This window comes from Ictidomys tridecemlineatus, chromosome Y (assembly GCF_052094955.1).
Source record: "Ictidomys tridecemlineatus isolate mIctTri1 chromosome Y, mIctTri1.hap1, whole genome shotgun sequence".
In the NCBI taxonomy this organism is placed as follows: domain Eukaryota; kingdom Metazoa; phylum Chordata; class Mammalia; order Rodentia; family Sciuridae; genus Ictidomys; species Ictidomys tridecemlineatus.
This window is the reverse complement of record NC_135494.1, coordinates 19,380,839-19,399,312: the sequence shown is the minus strand read 5'-3', so window position 1 is coordinate 19,399,312 and position 18,474 is coordinate 19,380,839. Positions and strand designations below refer to the sequence as shown.

At 42.0% G+C, this 18,474-nt stretch overlaps 2 protein-coding genes and 1 pseudogene across 3 annotated transcripts in view; all 3 read left to right on the top strand.

Moving 5' to 3' along the window:
• Window positions 1-978, top strand: part of LOC144372087 (voltage-gated potassium channel KCNC4-like) — a 33,060-nt gene extending 32,082 nt beyond the window's left edge. The window contains exon 2 of the mRNA XM_078035509.1: window positions 882-978. Coding sequence (XP_077891635.1) covers window positions 882-923 — 42 coding nt within the window. The 3' untranslated portion in view covers window positions 924-978. The remainder of the gene's footprint in view (window positions 1-881) is intronic.
• The window catches only part of LOC144371884 (tyrosine-protein kinase Yes-like), a 203,004-nt gene that overhangs the window by 43,018 nt on the left and 141,512 nt on the right, over window positions 1-18,474 (top strand). The gene's annotated exons all lie outside the window — the stretch shown is intronic.
• LOC144372089 (mitotic checkpoint serine/threonine-protein kinase BUB1-like) overlaps window positions 1-18,474 on the top strand; it is a 205,918-nt pseudogene that overhangs the window by 130,426 nt on the left and 57,018 nt on the right. The window lies entirely within an intron of this gene.

Here is an 18,474-nt window from a genome sequence, read left to right as displayed (position 1 = left end):
AACCTCAAAATGAAAAAGGTTACTGCAAACGAACGGTTTAACCTAGAAGAACGAAATTTGGTGAGCCAAGTGGGACTCGTGTACTGATCATTACCTTAAAGTATCATCAAGATTGGGTGAAAAAACATTTGCTGAGATTTCAGGAGATTCGTAGTTTTTTGGAAGCTGGGCAAGCCTTTCAATGAAAGTGATTTTCGCCAGTCTCTGCTTTGGGCTACATCAATAGCAAACAAACCATAGAGATAGAACTTGGAACTACTATTTGTGCAAAGTTTCATCGAGATAGCAGAAACCGTGTTTGATTTCGAGTTCCAACTACATGTATCCATATAGGAGAAAACAGAGTGAAACCTCAAAATGAAAACGGTTACTGCAAACGAACGGTTTAACCTAGAAGAACGAAATTTGGTGAGCCAAGTGGGACTGGTGTACTGATCATAAACTTCCTGAGCTCTTCAGTTCCTTGAATATCCCCCAGCAATGCAGTGAGGTCTCCCAAACAACTGCTAAATTCATTTGCATTTTCAAGTGTGCCTTGGTCCTCAAGACTCAGGCTATTCCTTTCTAGAAGGATATTGTCAGAATGTGGCTTCTCCTCTTGGTCCAGAGGACCAATGGAGGCCAGAAGCTGGTGGATTTCAGGGATGTCTAAAGGGAGTAGTGGAGGATCCTGGTTCTCCATGGCAATTTGGTAGGCATCCAGTGGCTCTGAGAGCATGGTGTTAATCTCACACAAATTCTTAATCTCTGTTTGTTCCTGGCTTTGATTTGGAGGCAATGCCAAGAAATCAGTAGAACTCTGGACTGGAGTTATTGTGGAAATGTCCCCAAGTTCAGTTTGTGAGTTTTTCTCAGTTATTTGGCTTTTTCTGTTATTGCAGATGTATGAGAATTCTGGAGGCTGTGGCAGACAAAATGTCTGACTTGGAGGTTGCAATCCCAAAGAAGCCTCCATCCCTAGGGAAGTTTCCATCCCTGCAAAGGAATCAAGGATGATGGTAAGTAGGATGCTCCCCCTTCCCAGCTCCACACCTTTCAGGGGAACCACCAACTGTGGAGAAAGCATTTCTATTAGCTCTTTTTAAGGACCACTGACAGATATCTGTTAAGAGTTGCATATTAGTTACAGGTGATCCCTTGAAGTCTTACTTTTGGGCTGGTTCATCACCATGGCAGCATGGGTTTCTGGTAGAGCACTTGTCTCCTCTGTGGGAAACCCAGAAAAACTCTTTCATGAAGTCTCTCGCTCTCATATAGGGGCCTCTCAATTCTCTCCACTCTCCCCAGAATGTAAGAACACTTAACACCATGACCTAGGAGAGGGTGGAGCTGATGCTCATGAGATCAATGTGAATGGTCGAGGGTTTTGGACTCCTGCTTTGGACAGCATCTCTACATAAGCATATTTTTTTTCCAATAGAACTACAAGTTTGGAAAGCTTATGCATCTCATCAAACGTATATATTGCTGCAAGGGGATTCAAGCACTATTTTATAGTTCTTCTGATGTAAAAGGATTGTATAATCATTAATAGGTAAGAAATAGTAACAATATTAATTTTCTCATTGTACCAATAAAAACTTTTAGCCAAATGAGAAAGCAAATTGAGAAATAAGGAAGGTCATGTATCATATCATGTATCATATTTCCGTTTTAATCATTCTTGAACTAACATTATCTCTTCAATGTCCTCACGTAGCAATATCGTAGACATGATCTGAACTCTTGTGAAAGATTTAATCACACTCTGTTACAGCTTTCCTTTTTCCTGCAAAGTTCCTCCACTTGTGTTTTTGGGATATCCATCCTGGTGTTCCCCATGCAAAGTTAACCAGAGGAGGAAAGGAGGACTTGATTCAGTCTTAAAATCATTCACTCAATCAAAATATACTATTTACACACAAGTATTAAAATTGTATAACATAAACACAAGCAGGGAGTTCAACATAGCAACAACAACATTAAAAATACCCTGCTATCTAGTGTAGACTACAGCATGGTTTTCTGTGTGTATAAACTCTTCTTTTCATCAAGGAATAACACCCACCTTACTTGAGGAAAACTTTCCCTTTTCCACCTGAAATTTCATTTTGAGGATCTAATTTTGATGTTATAAAATATTGTAATACATCATACTGAGTAGCGCAAATGGCTCTCACCAGTGTGGGTGGATATCATCCAATCCACTGGATAGCGCGTCTGGACCTCGCCCCAGCGCACCAGACAGAACAGAAAAGTGTCTCCGTGGGCCCGCACTTGTTCTGTAAATAGAGGAGGCTGAGATTTGGCTCCTGAGACCCCAGAAGCTGGAAGGAGGTGGGTGGAGGCCTAGCCCCAGACTGACAATAAATACACTAAGAAAGAACTAGCTTTCCCGTTATGAGAAACCTGCCTGGTAATAAACAGCCTAAGGAAGGGTTCAGAAGTATTACCGAGACATGAATGGCTAATGGATGCCAGGGAAGTATCGGGGTCCCTTCTCTCTTTCATTTGTTCATCATGCATTGGTCGAAGGCCTGAGGAGGAAAAACAGTCTCCCTGCAACGGCCTCAGCCCCTGAGCCCAAGCACCAGCTAAATCCATCACTGGCTGGAACTTGTTTTCTCAACTGAGGACACTGGACTCAGAGAAGAGACTGCATAAAAGCAGCAGGCTTTGCTAGAAATGTCGGACTTCCTCTCTGGGGTTCTGTGTGACCACTTGGGAAATGGCAGTAAGACTGGTGAAGACCTAAGAGGCACTTACAATAAGGAGAAAGACTCGCAGAGGGCCTCCCCCCCTGCAGGAAAGCTCAGAAAATACAGGATTTATTAACTGCCTACTGTGTGCCCTGCCCTGCTGGCCACCATCCCTAGGGGGACATATGAATCACAGTAATGAATTAGAACCTTATTAAATTTGACAAGTCGGGGGTCTGGCCTATCTGCATTAATGAAGATCTGATTTATTAACTATCTTTAAAGAAATGCAGTTTTATTACTTTCAAGTATAAGCATTGATTCATATCAAGTGCCAACAAGCATTGCCAAGTGGAGGTCCTGATGGCCCTGCCTTTAACGAAAAGATAAGATTAATTTGTAATTAACAGCATCCATTTGCATGGAAACAATTAATGGGCTAAAGCCCTCATAAAAACAGTGCAATCTATTAACTAGATTAATAATGCCCCCCTTAGAATCTATGATAACTTATTAGTTTTTTCCAGAAAAGGCAAAGGTCATATTTCCAGGGGCTTGAGTGCTGTTGCTGAGCCCAGAGAAAATTATAAAGATGTCCAAGCTTGTTTTCAGGATCCCTGTCTCCCTTATCTCTCTTTCCTTCTCAGTTTCTTTCAGGAGGCCCTTATTAAAGGCAACTGAAAAAAAATTTAAAGAAAAAAGTAGAGGATGACCCTTGACCTCAAGGAGATTCCAGGCTGGCTAGGAAGACAAGATGCTCACACGTTAAAAGATTAGGAAGAAATCCAAGCACTAGAACAAGGCAATGTGTAACTATTAAGTAAATTCCAACTGCAGGAAACTAGTTGTGCCAGGCACTGTGGGAAATCCTTGAAATTGTATTTGTTAATTCATAACAAATGAATTTTGTTCATGAAATTTGTCCAAAGCAGCCATTACAACTTCCTTTCCCATTCTACAAATGAAAAAGCAGAGGTACTGATTGCTCTGTATCTTGCCTACAGTCACACAGCTGATAAAACCTGAGGTTGTCCTGCAATACCTGGATATTGCCCTCCTAAAAAAAATGATTCTACAATGAACCACATCCCCAAGTCCTCACACCACTGTGTAGATAGCTCCTCTTGAATCTGGGCTTTTTCTCTGGCTCACTTTTGACCAACTGCAGAGGTAATGCCTGACTTCTGTGGCTAGATCATAGGACACCCCACAGCATCTGCCCAAGCATGCTGCAAGGAATCCCAACACTGCCAAATGCAGAGGCTGTGTGAAGAAAGATGTCTGAACAATTCTCACCTACTCTAAACATCTCCGCTGAGATATCAGACATTTGAATAAAGACTCCATCTGGACAGAAGCCCAGTTGAACTTTTAGTTGACTCCAATACCAGTTGCCAGGTGACTACAAGCGCAAGAAAGATCCCCACCAAAACCTACCACAGCCTATCTGAGCCCAGCCAATCCATAGAATCATTATTTTGTATAATTCTGTGCAATAGATAACCAGAACTATCTGATAAGATGCTAATGCAGAGTTAAAAGCTTAGCCACCATGCCATACCAGCTGTTAGGTATGTAGACCACCATTGTTGAGGACATGTGTCTTCCCACCTTATCCTTCATTCTTCCCTCAATTGAATAGCATCAAACAGGCCTCCTCCTTTATTCTGATCCCAGTGCTCTGAGAATGGTGTTCAGTTTGTGTGTAGCCTCAGCTTCCACAGACGAGCATCCGAGAGATAAGTGCCAAAACATTGAACAGAGGACAGAATGTGCATGTCTCTAAGACCCATTTTTGTTCCCTACTTGTAACTGATGGCATGAAGTTCTACCCTGAGTAACCCATTCAACCTTCTGCCTTTCTGGTGTGAGTGCTGTGTCCTGGTCTCTGCTTTTAAGCTCATGTGTCCCTCCTCCAATGCTCGTTTGCCTCTCTAGATCCATGAAGTTTGTGCTCTTGAGCTCTGCAGGTGCCTAATTTTATTTGGGAGCTAGGTAGATATCTCTCTGAATTCAAGTGAATTGTCTAGCATCTGACCAACTCCTGGATATTGGTCTACATTGGTCAATCTCCCAACAATGAGTTCTTCCCTAAGTAAAACACTTGTGACCTATTCTAACTTTGGGGTCCTCTTGCCCTAATATTCCCAACAAAACAAGCTGAGATTCATATGCAACAAGGGGGACAAATGACTACAGCTACTCAAAAGGTGACATTGCTTAAGACTACCACCAGGAAAGTGTGTTATGCAGAGTCAAAGTCTGTTACTAATAAAACAAAGCTCTTGTTATAAAATTGCTAACAGCCTTACATTGTGGGATAAATAAATTTCATGAGCTTCTTTTCAAAACCCCCCAAATCCCCAAACCTCCCACCAAATCAGATGATTTCATCTGCCATATATATGGCTGGACACTTCCATAATTGTGTGCATCCTTGAGATGTTACTTAGGATCCCTTTCATAACTAGGAAATAAACTGGGCTTCAATTGGAGGATGAGGCCATCACAAAAGAAAGAAAACTTCTCTCCTCTTCCTCTCAGCTGTCCACACTGCCCAACCCTGTGGGCTCCAAAAGAAACCCCTAGATGAGAAATTTGCCTCCCAGAAAGCACGGGACAAGCAAGTACACATCACAAGTGAAGGTATCTTTCTGGAGACAACCCTGCCTCTGGCAGAGCCCACTAAGGAGAATAACATGGCAGTCCTCAGGATCCCCAATCTGGAGACAATACCCTCATGAAAACCTGGACTGTCTCATTTTCTGACTTTGTGAATTGGAACAAGTTTCTTAACCACTAAGGCTAGTACCCTCCTCTGTAAAATGGAATGGTCGGTATTTATTGCAAAAATTAGATGAGAAAATACTTTCAAAACTCGTATACATAATAGTAAGATGTATCTATTATCATTAGATATATCTCTTACTGGTTTTCATATATTTGAGTCAACTTATAAGTTTTCAATATTTGACTTCAAATCATAACTCCAAACTTAATTTATGTGACTAGAATAAGTTGGTTTTGTATATTATATTGTATTAAATCCTCACAAAACCACTATCTCACAACTGGATTTTTTATAATGAGACATGGAGAAGTGCAGTAACTTGTATTATCATCCCAAGTGTGGAAGTTAAGAATCTGTAGTTTATAATAAGCAATGATTTGGCCAAAGTGGCAAAACTCCTTGAAAAGTGAAAGCCAGCTTTAAACTCTGTCTTGAAACTTGAAATTGACCACCATGACCTTTGGAATATAATGATTCATCTGGGCTTATGCAGGCACTTGCTCAAGCAGCCACTTTCTACCCAGCCATAGAAGAAATATAACATCAGGAGGGTAAAAAAGTACCCAGGCCTTCTTCTGAAGAGGTCATAATCTAGCATAAGACACAAGGGAAATATAAACATTAACATTATTTTTAAATGAATACAAAAAATTGTGTGTCAAGATTAAGAACTATAGGAGCTCTAAAACAAGAAGAGAGGATAACACCTGGGAGACAAATGTGGTAAACTGTGGCAGGGTCTCCCCAGGAATGGATGGGACCACCCACTTTTGAAGAAATACATCAGCCCAACCAATGAATACGTGGGCATGAGAATTTGGGGTGTCACAAGGGAAGCACTCCCCAGAGCCTACATGCAGAAAGAGTTCTTATAAGGGAACTGGTAGAATGTGTTTTATTCATTTTCTTCTCCCTGGTCTTCATTTTTTGAGCCACTGTTCCACTCTGAAGATGTAGCCTACAGAGACACAGCAGAGTTACATTTCTCTTCAATGAGGGTCTACTTCCAAGTTTATCCCCCCACACACACTACCCCTTTATCTTGGACACAATTCCAAGACGTTTATATGAGGATCATTGGAGGGATCCTCCAGAGGACAGAAACAAGACAGGAAGGAATCAAACTAAGAAACAAGGGCTCCAACCCACAATTGAGTCTTATCAGCCAGCAAGCCTGCTGCCCTCTTCAGATCTCAGGGATTCCTCTCCAAAATGCCCAAACTAAGAGAGGATTGACGCTGTCCACTAGCAATGTAACACCATGGAGACATCCCACGCCATTCACATTTGAGTCAACTTGGGACCTTAAGCTGGGATGTGTCATTAAACACTGATAAAATAAAGAATGGAAAAGTGAGAAGAATGGAAGGAAGAAGGGAGTCTCAAATGGTTAGTGGACTAATCAGCAAGGATGTCCTTATTGACCAACTGTGCTTCTCCAGCACATCAGAGGGCACTGTTGAAAGACAGGAAAAAGAACATAATCCAGATAGAGGCAAGACAATGTCAACAGGTGTTCACCTAGTAGAACCAATAAAGACCAGAATAACATAACACTTAACTAGTCTTAAGTGTAAGAAGTAGATGCTTGGAAAGCAAATGTGGTAGTGAGTGGATTGAAAAGGAGTGGTCAACCTGAGTGGCTTGAAGGTTACCTAGGATAAATGATGGAGGAAGGTTTCCAAGGTGAAGGGAACAGTTTGGATGAAGGCCAGGAGATCAGTATAAAAAAAAAAAAAACACACGTCCAGAACATTCTGGGTACCGTATTGCTAACATGTCTAGTTCACATCACAAATACGGATGGACACACACACACACACACACACACACACACACACAAACACACACACACAACCCTCGGGACCACTCAAGGCACAAGGGATTTGGAGACTTCCTCTCTAGCGGCTCCCGGGTCAGGGCCAGTCCTGAGGACCTAAGAGGGTGAGAAACCATGTAGACCATCTAGACCTCTTACCCCTTCCAGAAAGCCCTGGAATGCCAACAACCTGGATTCTGCTCCAACATCCCAGAGAAGGGGTGACACAAGGTCACCCTTATCCACTCTTGATAGAAAGTTTATTCTGTAAGCACTTAAATCATTCTCACAAAATGTGATCACATTCATCCTTATTGTGAATGTGCCTCTCAGTTTCCCCATGTCCTCTCCTCTCTGTGGTCTCTTCCAGGACACCACAGGACTCCCTAAGGGTGCTGGGGGCATTGTCCTCCTGGGAGGACCTATGCTGGTGGCTTCTGCTCTCTCTCTCTCTCTCAGCACAGTGCCCAGAGTCAGGCTACTACTTGCTTCCAGAATCCAGGCCCCTGCACCTTGACCACTAAAGAAAGCCCATCTGAGGCTCCACCCTAATCATATAGTGCGTGTTTTTGGACATTAAATGGCAGCAACTGTCGTGAGAAATGTCAAGTTGAAGAACACCGGAGACCCCACCCACAACTACCCGCCTTCTCTCCCTATTGACACAATCCTTTGAAAGCTGTGGGAAGTAGGAAATTACTCACTCTCTTTTAATCAAGGACACTCTTTAAGATGCTTAAGTACAATACTATTTAAAAATGGGCAGTTATATAAAGGAAAGAAGAAAAATATAGCAGGAATGTACAGTATATCAGATTGAATTAGTTTTTCATGCCACAACATGTAAACAAATCTGTTTAATTAGAACACCTTGTTTTTATTGCATTCTGAGCAATTTTTCAATGATGAGGAGGAAATAAGATAGTGGGGAAAGGATTCTAAACTTCCTCAGGCACCCTCTGGAGATTTTCTGTACTCCCTCTGATGACCTAGGCTCCAAGAGTGTTCATTTGTGTTCTCCAAAAGTGTCCCTTGTACCCCCTCTTTGTATTCACCCCATTTCTCCAGCTGCCTTCAAAGTAAGGACCTCCATTTGCAGAGGTTTCAGCAGATTTTATGCACAGAGGTGAAATGAGATAAGGTCTCTTTCATGAAGAAAGCTGGGGACCCCTCAAAAATGGGGGGACCTGGACCTGAAAAGTCTACCAGTCTCCAGCCAACAGAGAGGAGCAAGCCCTGGACCTGAGTCAGACACCTTGTTCACCATAGCACTGAGGGCAGCTGCCCTGCTCGGGTTTCTGCCTCCTCCTGAGGCAAGTTCAATTTTTGCAGGTAAGAGCCTCATGGAGAGCCCCTGATGGCCCCACAATGGGATTGTGACCTATGTATCAGACTTATGTTCTGACCTATGTATCAAACCTATGTTGCATACATACCCACCTTTGCAGAGAGGCCTAAATGACAGGATCTGGGAAGGGTTTATAGAAGGCAGCTTGTTGCCCCTCACCCCATTCAGAGCCCAGAGGATGCCCTGAGCTCCCCCCACATTCCTGCCTTGGTTCTCTCCTCTCCATTGTGAACCCTCTTACATGCACCTACTCTTTCCTCCTCACCCCCACCATGGCACTCTCACCTGCAGGAGTATGTTTGTATTTTTGGTTTCTGGTCAGTTTCCTAACAAGCAGAAGATTTAGCTTTTAATCCATCTGTTGGGTGCAAAGCATAATATATTCTGGGAGTGGATTAGGGGACTAAATTTGGAAAATGTGTTGTCAAAATGTGGGTTTTCAATGCAAGCTTGTTGATGAGGGTGTCATTTGGTGTCTGAAGGCCTTTTTGGAGTCGCTGTAAGAAGAGGGTTGAGGACGAGGAGAGCAACAGGTGTGCAGAACTCATCCTCCTCAGAAGGGTGGAGGTGGAAATGTTTCTTTGGGGGATTCCCAATCACTGCTTTCTGGGCTCTCCTCTTCCTCTTGCTTCCTCTCTCCTATTGCAGGACCCCTACATAGTACCACCCTCCACACACTGACTTATAATTAGTCACACATAGAAGTGACAGCTACTAATAAAACATGAATCTTTCTTGCATACGTGCATTTCAGTGACAATGAATGCCTTATGTTCTCATGTGGTGGAACTGTGGGCATCAACCAACATTTAGAGATGATGTTGGAAAGGAGAGATGGACTCCCATCTCACAGACAAAAAAAAAAAAAAAAAACAAGTGCCCGCTGGACCTATCACTCATGTAACCCCCAAGATCAGCTTGGCCATTAGGACACAGGTTCCCTCTTGAGTCTGGAAGTGATCAAAAAGGCTGCAGTTTATCTTCTTTCTGGAAATATTCACTGTAATATTCACCTGAAACCTAGGACCAGATGGAGGCCATAGGAGGGGGTACCTAGAATTCAGGAGTCAGCTGCATACATGGGAACAGAAAAGCAAAAGCCATAAAATGACAGGGTAAGCTGGTAGATGAAACTGAGGATGTGCAAACAGTGGAATCATTACTTACCCTTCCAGGTGGGGCTGGAGCATCACAGAAAAACATCATGCATCTTAGAGAAAGTTGATAATAATGAAGAAAGCTGTCCAAAGCATCTTGATTGGTCAGACTCCAGTAGATTGTCTGCAGCAAGGGAACATTTATGGCCTCTCAGAAAGGCTGACCACCATGGTCTGGGCATAGACCGACTGTGCAAAGTAGAGAAGACTGACCCTCCCTCAATACAACAATAGATCAAAATGATGACAGCCTCCATAGTATACATTTGATACAACAGCTTGGGGTGCAATCTTCCCATCAGACTTCTCTGCCCTTTTCACAGCTGACTTGAAGAAGATGAGACTGAAACCTTCTCTGAATGCAGCCTTTGCTTGTAGCTGACCACACTATCTTCCATCAGTGAAGCACCAAGTATTACCATCCCCTGCCCTGCTCTAGGCAAATGCTAATGCACTAGAGCATATGAAAAGCACAGTCTTTGGCTTTAGGAAACCCACAGTTCACATGGGACTGGGGTGGGAACTTCACCTAGAACATAGAGAGCAGCTCCAAACAGCCAGGAGTAGGGGGAAGGCCAGAGTGGAATGTGGGTACTAGTAAAGTTAAGTGAAAAAGAGCAGGATCATCTAATAGGAAGTTGCAGGCACTGAAGAAAGACCCCACTCCTCCCAATACCAGTGCATAGACCTTGCTTTGGAGCAGACAGCTTTCATGAGTCCCATGCTAATTAAAACCTCCAAAACTATCCACCAGAATTATCTTCTTCTCCCACTTCTTCTTAGTGTGTCTCAATAGGACCCAGAAATAGAGCTTGTCTGTATTGCCTCATGGACTAATATCAGCGAACCCAATTTTGCTTCCTCATGGTCATATCTCGGCAGCAAAGGAAATGGTTCAGGGTTTCATATTCAGAAAATAAAAAAAATGGTACTACCGTGCCTGAGTGGAGATATGATAGATGACAGGAGAGGAAACACTAATGCTAATGGTGGGACTGAGACTGCCAATGGGACTTGATGCAATCACTGGACAGGAGAGAATCATAATAATGTAATGAATGTCCCAACTGGGGTAAGGAATACCAGAAGTAAAAGCCGGAAAAGCTTCACCAGTTCCATTGGTGGTTTCCATATCACTGTCCTTTCTCCTTTTCTCCCCTGCATTATCTGTTTTTACTCATATGGATTATTACCATCAGCACATAAACATGCCATTATGTTTTCCACTAAATAAAAGGCTTCTTGACCTCATATCTCTTTCTGGCTATTGACCTATTCCTTTATTCACCTTGAACAGACCTTCCCAAAGGGTCATCTACACTCCAAAATTCCTTTCCTTTCTTTCTCACTTGAACCCAACTCAATTCACCTTCCACCCACACCTCTCAACCTGAAATGTTCTTACCATGAGCCCTAGTGATGTCCACATTTCTGTATTTACCTGCCAATTCCCAGTCTTCATCATATCTGACCTATGACCTACCAGCAGGATTCCACAATGTCATTTACCTCCCAGGATTCCTCTTTCTCTCCTCTCTCCTCTCTCCTCTCTCTTCTATTCTCTTCTCTTCTCTTCTCTTCTCTTCTCTCTCTCTCTCTCTCTCTCTCTCTCTCTCTCTCTCTCTCTCTCTCTCTCTCTCTCCCACTCTAAATAACTCCTCAATTTTCTTTTCTTCCAACACTCATCTCCTGGCTGATATGAATAGAATCAAAGACTCTAAATACTGCCATGGGCTAATGAATCCCAAATTCATCTCTCCAGTCTAGATTTTCCCCTGAATTTGAGATGCATATCTCAGACTCCTATATGACAATCTCCACTTGAGTGTCTGTGTCCTCTCAAATACATGTCCAAAATTGAAAACCTAACTTTTTGTTGCCTTAATCTTTCTCCACCAGCAACATTTCCCAACTCAGCCACTCAGGCCAAATATGTTGACTCCTCTTTTTCTGTCATATCCCATATCTCATCTGCCACTTGATTCTGTTGATTCTACCTTCAAAACACATGAGCTCCACCATCACCTTCCAAGACCAGTGGACCATTATTTCCTCTCTACATTGCTCGCACAGCCTCTCTTGCCTCTTTAGGGGTGTTCTTAGCACAGAGCTCTAGCAGGTGCTTTGAAAGGTACTTCTTGTCATTTAATATAAGAATCCTGTCATGCATATGTTTGAAACCTTCCATTGACTCCCTATTTCACAGAAGCACTCACAATGTTCTATGAGATCATCTCTCCCCATGGCCTCTCTGACCTCAACTCATGTTACTCTTCCCCTCACCACCCTCTCCAGTTACATTTTCCTTCTTGCTGCTCTTCAAATACACTCTGCATACCTTAGGGTCTTTATTCTGGAGTTATTGTGTCTAGGATATCCTATCCCATAGCTTGCTTGACTCACTTAAGCATTCCTTTCCAGTCTCAGCTCTCACTTTGTCAGGGAGGACCGCTGACCACCTTATTTAATCCTGCCACCTGCCTGCCTCCATATCCATCTTGCTCAGTCCTCTTATTTTCCTTTGCATTCTTTCATAATATACATCAAAATACTAAATCATTTATTTGTCTTTATGTGCATCTTCCCCTACTAGGATATAGGCTCTACACAGGTAAGAATCTTTGCTTCGTTCTCATCTTTAGCCCAAGTGCCTATAGAAGTGCCTGGTACACTGGTGCTTAATAAATATTTTACAGATTCCCTTGTTAACCACTCATACATAGCCTGCTTCACTCACTTCTCCAAGCTAAGGTCTCTGTGATGCTGTTCTTTAAGACAACAAGTGTCTGAACATCTGAAAAGAATGCTTACAACAGCTACAACAACGCATGTATTGCTTGCAAGTTATGCCACCTACCAAGCACATGAGCAGGGCTCGAAGTGTACCAGATGCCATGGTAAACTCTTCACAAGAAATATCTTTTTAAATTTTTTATTCTTTCTGTAAGATAATATGGTAAAATGCATAATACGGATAAAAAAATATTTCACTCCCATCTCATTTGCAGCATCCATACTTTGGGTCCCCTGTATGAGTGAGGTGTACTTTTTCTCTTCTCCCATTTCCTTTGAATATGGCTAATGATGTATGAGTGGAAATGAAAGCATCAAGTTCCAAACCTAGGCTCTGGAAGCTCTCACATATTTCCTCCAGCTGTCTAGCACTTCTGCCATCCTCTTGAAAAGAACATGGCTCACTGGATCTGGAGCAAAATGCCATGTGGATCAGAGCCACCTCAGCAACACCCAGCCTAGATCAGACACCCTTGCTGATTCTCAACCATAGGAGTGGTGAAAGTGATGGTTGTTTTAAGCTTTGAGATGGTTTAGTATATAACAATGGTTAGGTCTTCTATTTTAAAGATGAAAAAAAATGAGCCTGAGCAAAATCAAATCGTCCTACCGAGATCTCAGAGTTGCTGAATGGTGAAACCAGGGCCTAATTCACACCTTCTGACCCCAGAGCCCTGCACTAACTGATAGGCACACCCACCAGCTCTGGGCTTGCCTTCCTTTGCTCTTCTGTAGCACACATTGCCTGGATATGCTCTGAATGTCTCTCCAAATGTATTTATTTATTCATTCATTTGTTCACCCATATTTCTGAACACTAAAAAAGTCAATTGAGTATCACAATGTGCCAGTAGTTTTAAAGTTGCAGGAAATGCTGAGCTAGAATCTGAGCTAGATAAACAGAAATGTAGCAGAAAAGGAGGAAACCCAGGGAGTTTGGCTGGAGAAAGCCATGCTCAAATGAAATGGAGGACAATGAAAAAACTGACAGTGCTGGTTACAATTGCTGAAAGATTCTAAGGAAATAGACTCTGGTGTGGCTTGAAGCACCCAGATTTAGAGAAAGAAGCAAGCTTGAGATGGCTGGTCAGTTTTTACCTGGGTGCTCGTGGAGCACCATCTTCCTTCCTCACAGATACTCCTAACATTCATGACCTTTTGCTTCTTTCTCCTCTTGGAGTAGATAAGAAAACCTAATATTATTAGTTACTGCCACTCAAGGTTAAAAATAGACAAGCCATTTTCAGGCTTCATCAAAACAATATCATGATGAGTCACTTATTTTTTAGGATTATGAATATCCAGAAAATATTAAAACCTTCTCAAAAGAGTGAGGTAATTCTCATTGCAAGTGAACATGATTCCTTATAAAATTTTTGGCTTGCCTGGTGCCATGTGGTTAATAGGTGGCATCATTAAAATGAGAGCCAGAGCCTTGGAGAACGAGAAGGAACAGGGATGGAGAAGAGGGACAGGTCATTCTCTGACCTTGGTTAAGTTAGTTAGCCTTCCTGAATCCCTGTTGCTCTATTCATCAATTAAAAGTGAGAATAATTCATAAGGCAATGGTGATGGTGAGTTAAGTTAAAAAATAAAAGATCTCACAAGGTGTTTGGCACCTATCTGGTAGTAGAAAGAAAGCATCATCCATTCAGTAAATATTCAGTGAATGATTCCACATGTGCCAGGTTCTGTGCCCTCTGCAGGAATGCAGAGGTGCCTAAAATGCTCTCCCTCGTGGAGTTAAGAAAATAGTAAGAGGGACGGACAAGTAAAATTGGCAGATACAACACAGTGAGCCATGTGCTATGTGCAAGTGAAAGATGAATTCTCACAGATTTGCAGTTTCTGATTCACAGTTCCCAAACCTGAAACCTTTGTCAAAACCTCAGAAGAGGTTTCAAATGGTAATGCAAAGAACATTTCATCCCTGTAACAAGATGAGAAGGACCCATTCCCAGCACCCTGATGAAGCTGACATCCAACCCAGAGGGAAATGGCCCTGCACTATAAAAGCCCAATGAAATACACTGAACCGCATCCAACCAAGACCTATGGCTGTCTCCGTTCTGTGTTAATCCCACTCAGACATTGAATGTTTGCTTCACAGCCTCATGTAATCCTCATAACATTCCTAGAAAATGAGAGCTATTATTTATCCTTTTTTCACAGATTAATGAACCGGTGCTGAGAGAAATTCAGTAACTTCTCCAAGGTCACACAGGTGGGAATTGACAGCTAGGAACCCACAGGACTGGGACTTAAATCCAGGAGCTCTTAAGCAGTTAGGGTCCTTCCTTCTTAATAGGTCTGTCTGATAAGGCAAAAGACCCAGCAGACATTGTGCAGGGTGCTCTTGCAGACCTAAGCCTATTTATGATTGCTCAGTTACCAAGAACCACAGGACCAAATTGGGGTTATAAACATAAGAGCTGTGGACAATCTGTGCAGCGTGAGTTATTAGGAAAGACTGTGAAATAGAGGTAGGACTTCAGTTCGTGCCTGGGTGGAGCATAAAAGCAGCATCCACTCTGTAATTCTTTTGATAAAGATGCATGTTCTGTGCACTGAGCTGCAGTTTATTTCTTATTCATCTGCCTTTGTTCTCTTTCTTAGAACATCTTAGATGCATAAAGAAAGAAAACAACTGAGCTTGCTCTATTACTGTAATTACAGCATGACACAGTGGTGATTGGAAAGTAAACCACCTCAGGGGCTGTGGAAAGGAGAGACAAATGCCAAGGGAGCTACCCATGTCTGTAGGAGGGCAGGTCACAGGGCTTGCAGACAAGGAAAGAAACTTTTCATGATACAGGATTCTTGTCTTCTCGCGAAGTTCAGAAAATAGTAAGAGGGACAGACAAGTAAAATTGGCAGATACAACACAATGAGCCATGTGCTAGATACTTCTCGTGATGCAGGATTTAGAAAGCCCAGGATCACCCTTAGACTCGGCATTAGTTCATGATTCTGTCTGCTTCACCCTCCCGCTAGGAATGATTCTCTTCTTCTCTGACTTCCCATAATAGATTAACTAGGCCTCTTTGGGGCCTCTGGTCCTTTTCATTTTGTATAGAATTATGTATGTGCTACTTACTTCTTTGCCCAACTTTAATCTCTGTGAAAACAGGGCTCTGTTTTGAGGTATCTTTGGCTCTCTCACAGCCCTACTGTAGCACATGTGCCCATGATACAGTTCATAGATGTTTATTGAGTGTTGAAGATACAGTTTCATTCCCCGAGGGGGAAAAAAAAAACAAATCTCCCACATCACACTGGCTTCCTTCAAGGGTCTGGATGAGAACAAGGAAATTCCATACAGTTTACATGAATATCTGGTCCTTGGAAAATTCTGTTTTTCTAAGATCTGATGTGGAAGACCATCTCAGGTTTAGCTGATGAAGACCATAGGTGAGACCTGAGAGAAACGTCAACTATTCAAATGGGAGACAAAGATGCAGGTTGCAGCCCTGGGGGCTCCCCACTCCTCTCCCGGCCACTGCGTATTCCCAGCCTCTCCTCCCCTTTCAAAATCACCATCATCTTCTGCCCTGACCACCACCTCAGGAAAGGTCCTCATCACTGTGTCCTCCAGTATTTGAGAAAACCCTGACCCCAGTCATTCCTTTCTGCTTTCTCACCTGAACAACATCACTGGATTAACTTTCTGAAACTATTTCATCTCACTTTAATCAGAGTAAGAAATGAATAAGCATTGTGGTTGAAAGCAGAGCTCTGGAAATAGCTAGATTTGGACTCAGTCCCAGCCCTACCACTTATGAGGCCTCAATCATCTCATCTGTAAAATGAGGATAATAATAGTACTGCCTCGTAGGCAGTGGTAAGAATTAAATGAAATATCACGTCCATATACCAGACTACCTGGCTCCTAGCAAGCCCTCAAGAGATGTTAAGGAACAGGAAAAATAATTTCCCTACTCCCAGAACTGCAGTATCTCTCAGTGTCTATGAGTTGCCTCCCTTTGCCTGGTCTTTCTGGCCCTCTGGATTGCCAGTGAAGTTGCCCTGAAGCTGTGACAACCCCAGCCGCCAAGAGGAGCCCTCTGCTTCAGCCAGATGCTCCTCGTGTCAACATAAGCCAGGCCACTTTCAGGAAGATAACCTCTCCTTCAGTTGATTTATTTTTATTTGTTTTAATTAGCTACACATGACAGTACAATGATCTTGACATATCAAATCTTGTCATCCAACATGTGGGTAAATACTTGGGAAGCAATCTTTGAAAGACCTTTAATCAGAACATATTTTAAGGTAAGTCCAACTTAATTCAAGAAGGAAGTCCATGTGTGTGTGTGTATGTGTTAAAGGAAAACCAGGGTTAAGTTATCTGTTGTTATTATGGTTAAGGCCTTCCGTGCACAAGAGCAAAAGAAAAATATACAAATAAAAAAGATTACTAGATTTGACCACACAAATGCTAAAAAAAAAGTCCCTATGTCTAAAATCATGCCATAAACAAAGCTGGAAAATGAAAGACCAAATCGGGAAAAGAAAATGTTTGCACCACACATACTGAACAAAAATTAATAATTTAAAAGGGCTGTTACTAATCAATAGGAGAAAAAGACCAATAGGGAGAAATGGGCAATGGATTTAAACTGGCAAATCACAGAAAAAGAAACCCAGATGGGGAAGAAACATATGGGAAAATACTAGCCTTCTAATAATTAGATAATATCAGAGTAAAGCTGCACTTTGTTTTCTCAAATAGGACATCTTTCTATTGTGGTCAATAATGATCAGTATTGTCAGATCTGCAAATAAACAGGTTTCTTACCCTGATGGGACAGGCAGTGAGCACAACCTGTCCTGAAGCCACTCCAATGAGATGCACAAACTGTTTTTAAAAGATGTGTCCTCTTGTGGGGGGTGGGGGGACTAGGGATTAAACCTAGGGTGTTTTACACTGAGTCACATCCCCAGCCCTTTTTATTTATTTATTTATTTTACAGACAGGGTCTCACTAAATTGCCTAGGGCCTCAGTAACTTGCTGAGGCTGGCCTCAAACTTGCAATCCTTCTGCTTCATCTTCCTGAGCCACTGGGATTTCAGGCTTTTGCCACCACACCTGGCAAGATACGTAATTTTTGATCAGTAATTTTGCATTTAGAACTTAATCACAAAAGAACCATCCTAGATGAGCACAAAGATTTCTGCACAAAGATTTCCATCATTACTGTTTTTTTGGAATGGAAACAAAAATAAAATAGTTTAAATTTTCAACAATAAAACGTTGAAAAGTAAATAATAGTATATTCACAGGCTAGCATGCTATGCAGCCATTCAAGATTATATTTTAGACAAATATTTAATAGTTTAAAAAATTCACCAGATTTTGTAAGTGAAAAAGTTAGGGAAGATTCCAAATATATAGTTTCGAATATATTCCTAGGGGAAGAAAATCTGGGGGTGGGGGATACATATGGGAATGTTAAGTAGCTGTCTCAGCATAGAAGAATTATCCATAATTATAATTTTTTATTATCATTTCTTTTCTAGGAGCAGAGAAGATGAATATAAGTTTAACATAACTAAATGCACCTTCCCCAGACTACCAATGTAGCTCAAGTTCCTATTCCTCCACGAGGTCTGCTTGGACCCTCCAGACCTCTCTAAACCCTTCATCCTTCTCACTCTTTCTGCTATTAATATGCATGTTATATAATCACCCATTCAATCAGATGCTTTCTTGTATTGATGTCTACCCCAGGCTTGAAAATATTAATTCCTCAACAAGATTTCATTCTGACAACTGGATCGACCTTACCAGTGGCAGATTGCATTTCCCAAAATTCCGGGAACAAATTCTTTCATCCCACATGCCCTTCCTGACATTAATACTTTTCCTATAAAGAAGCAGGGTCTA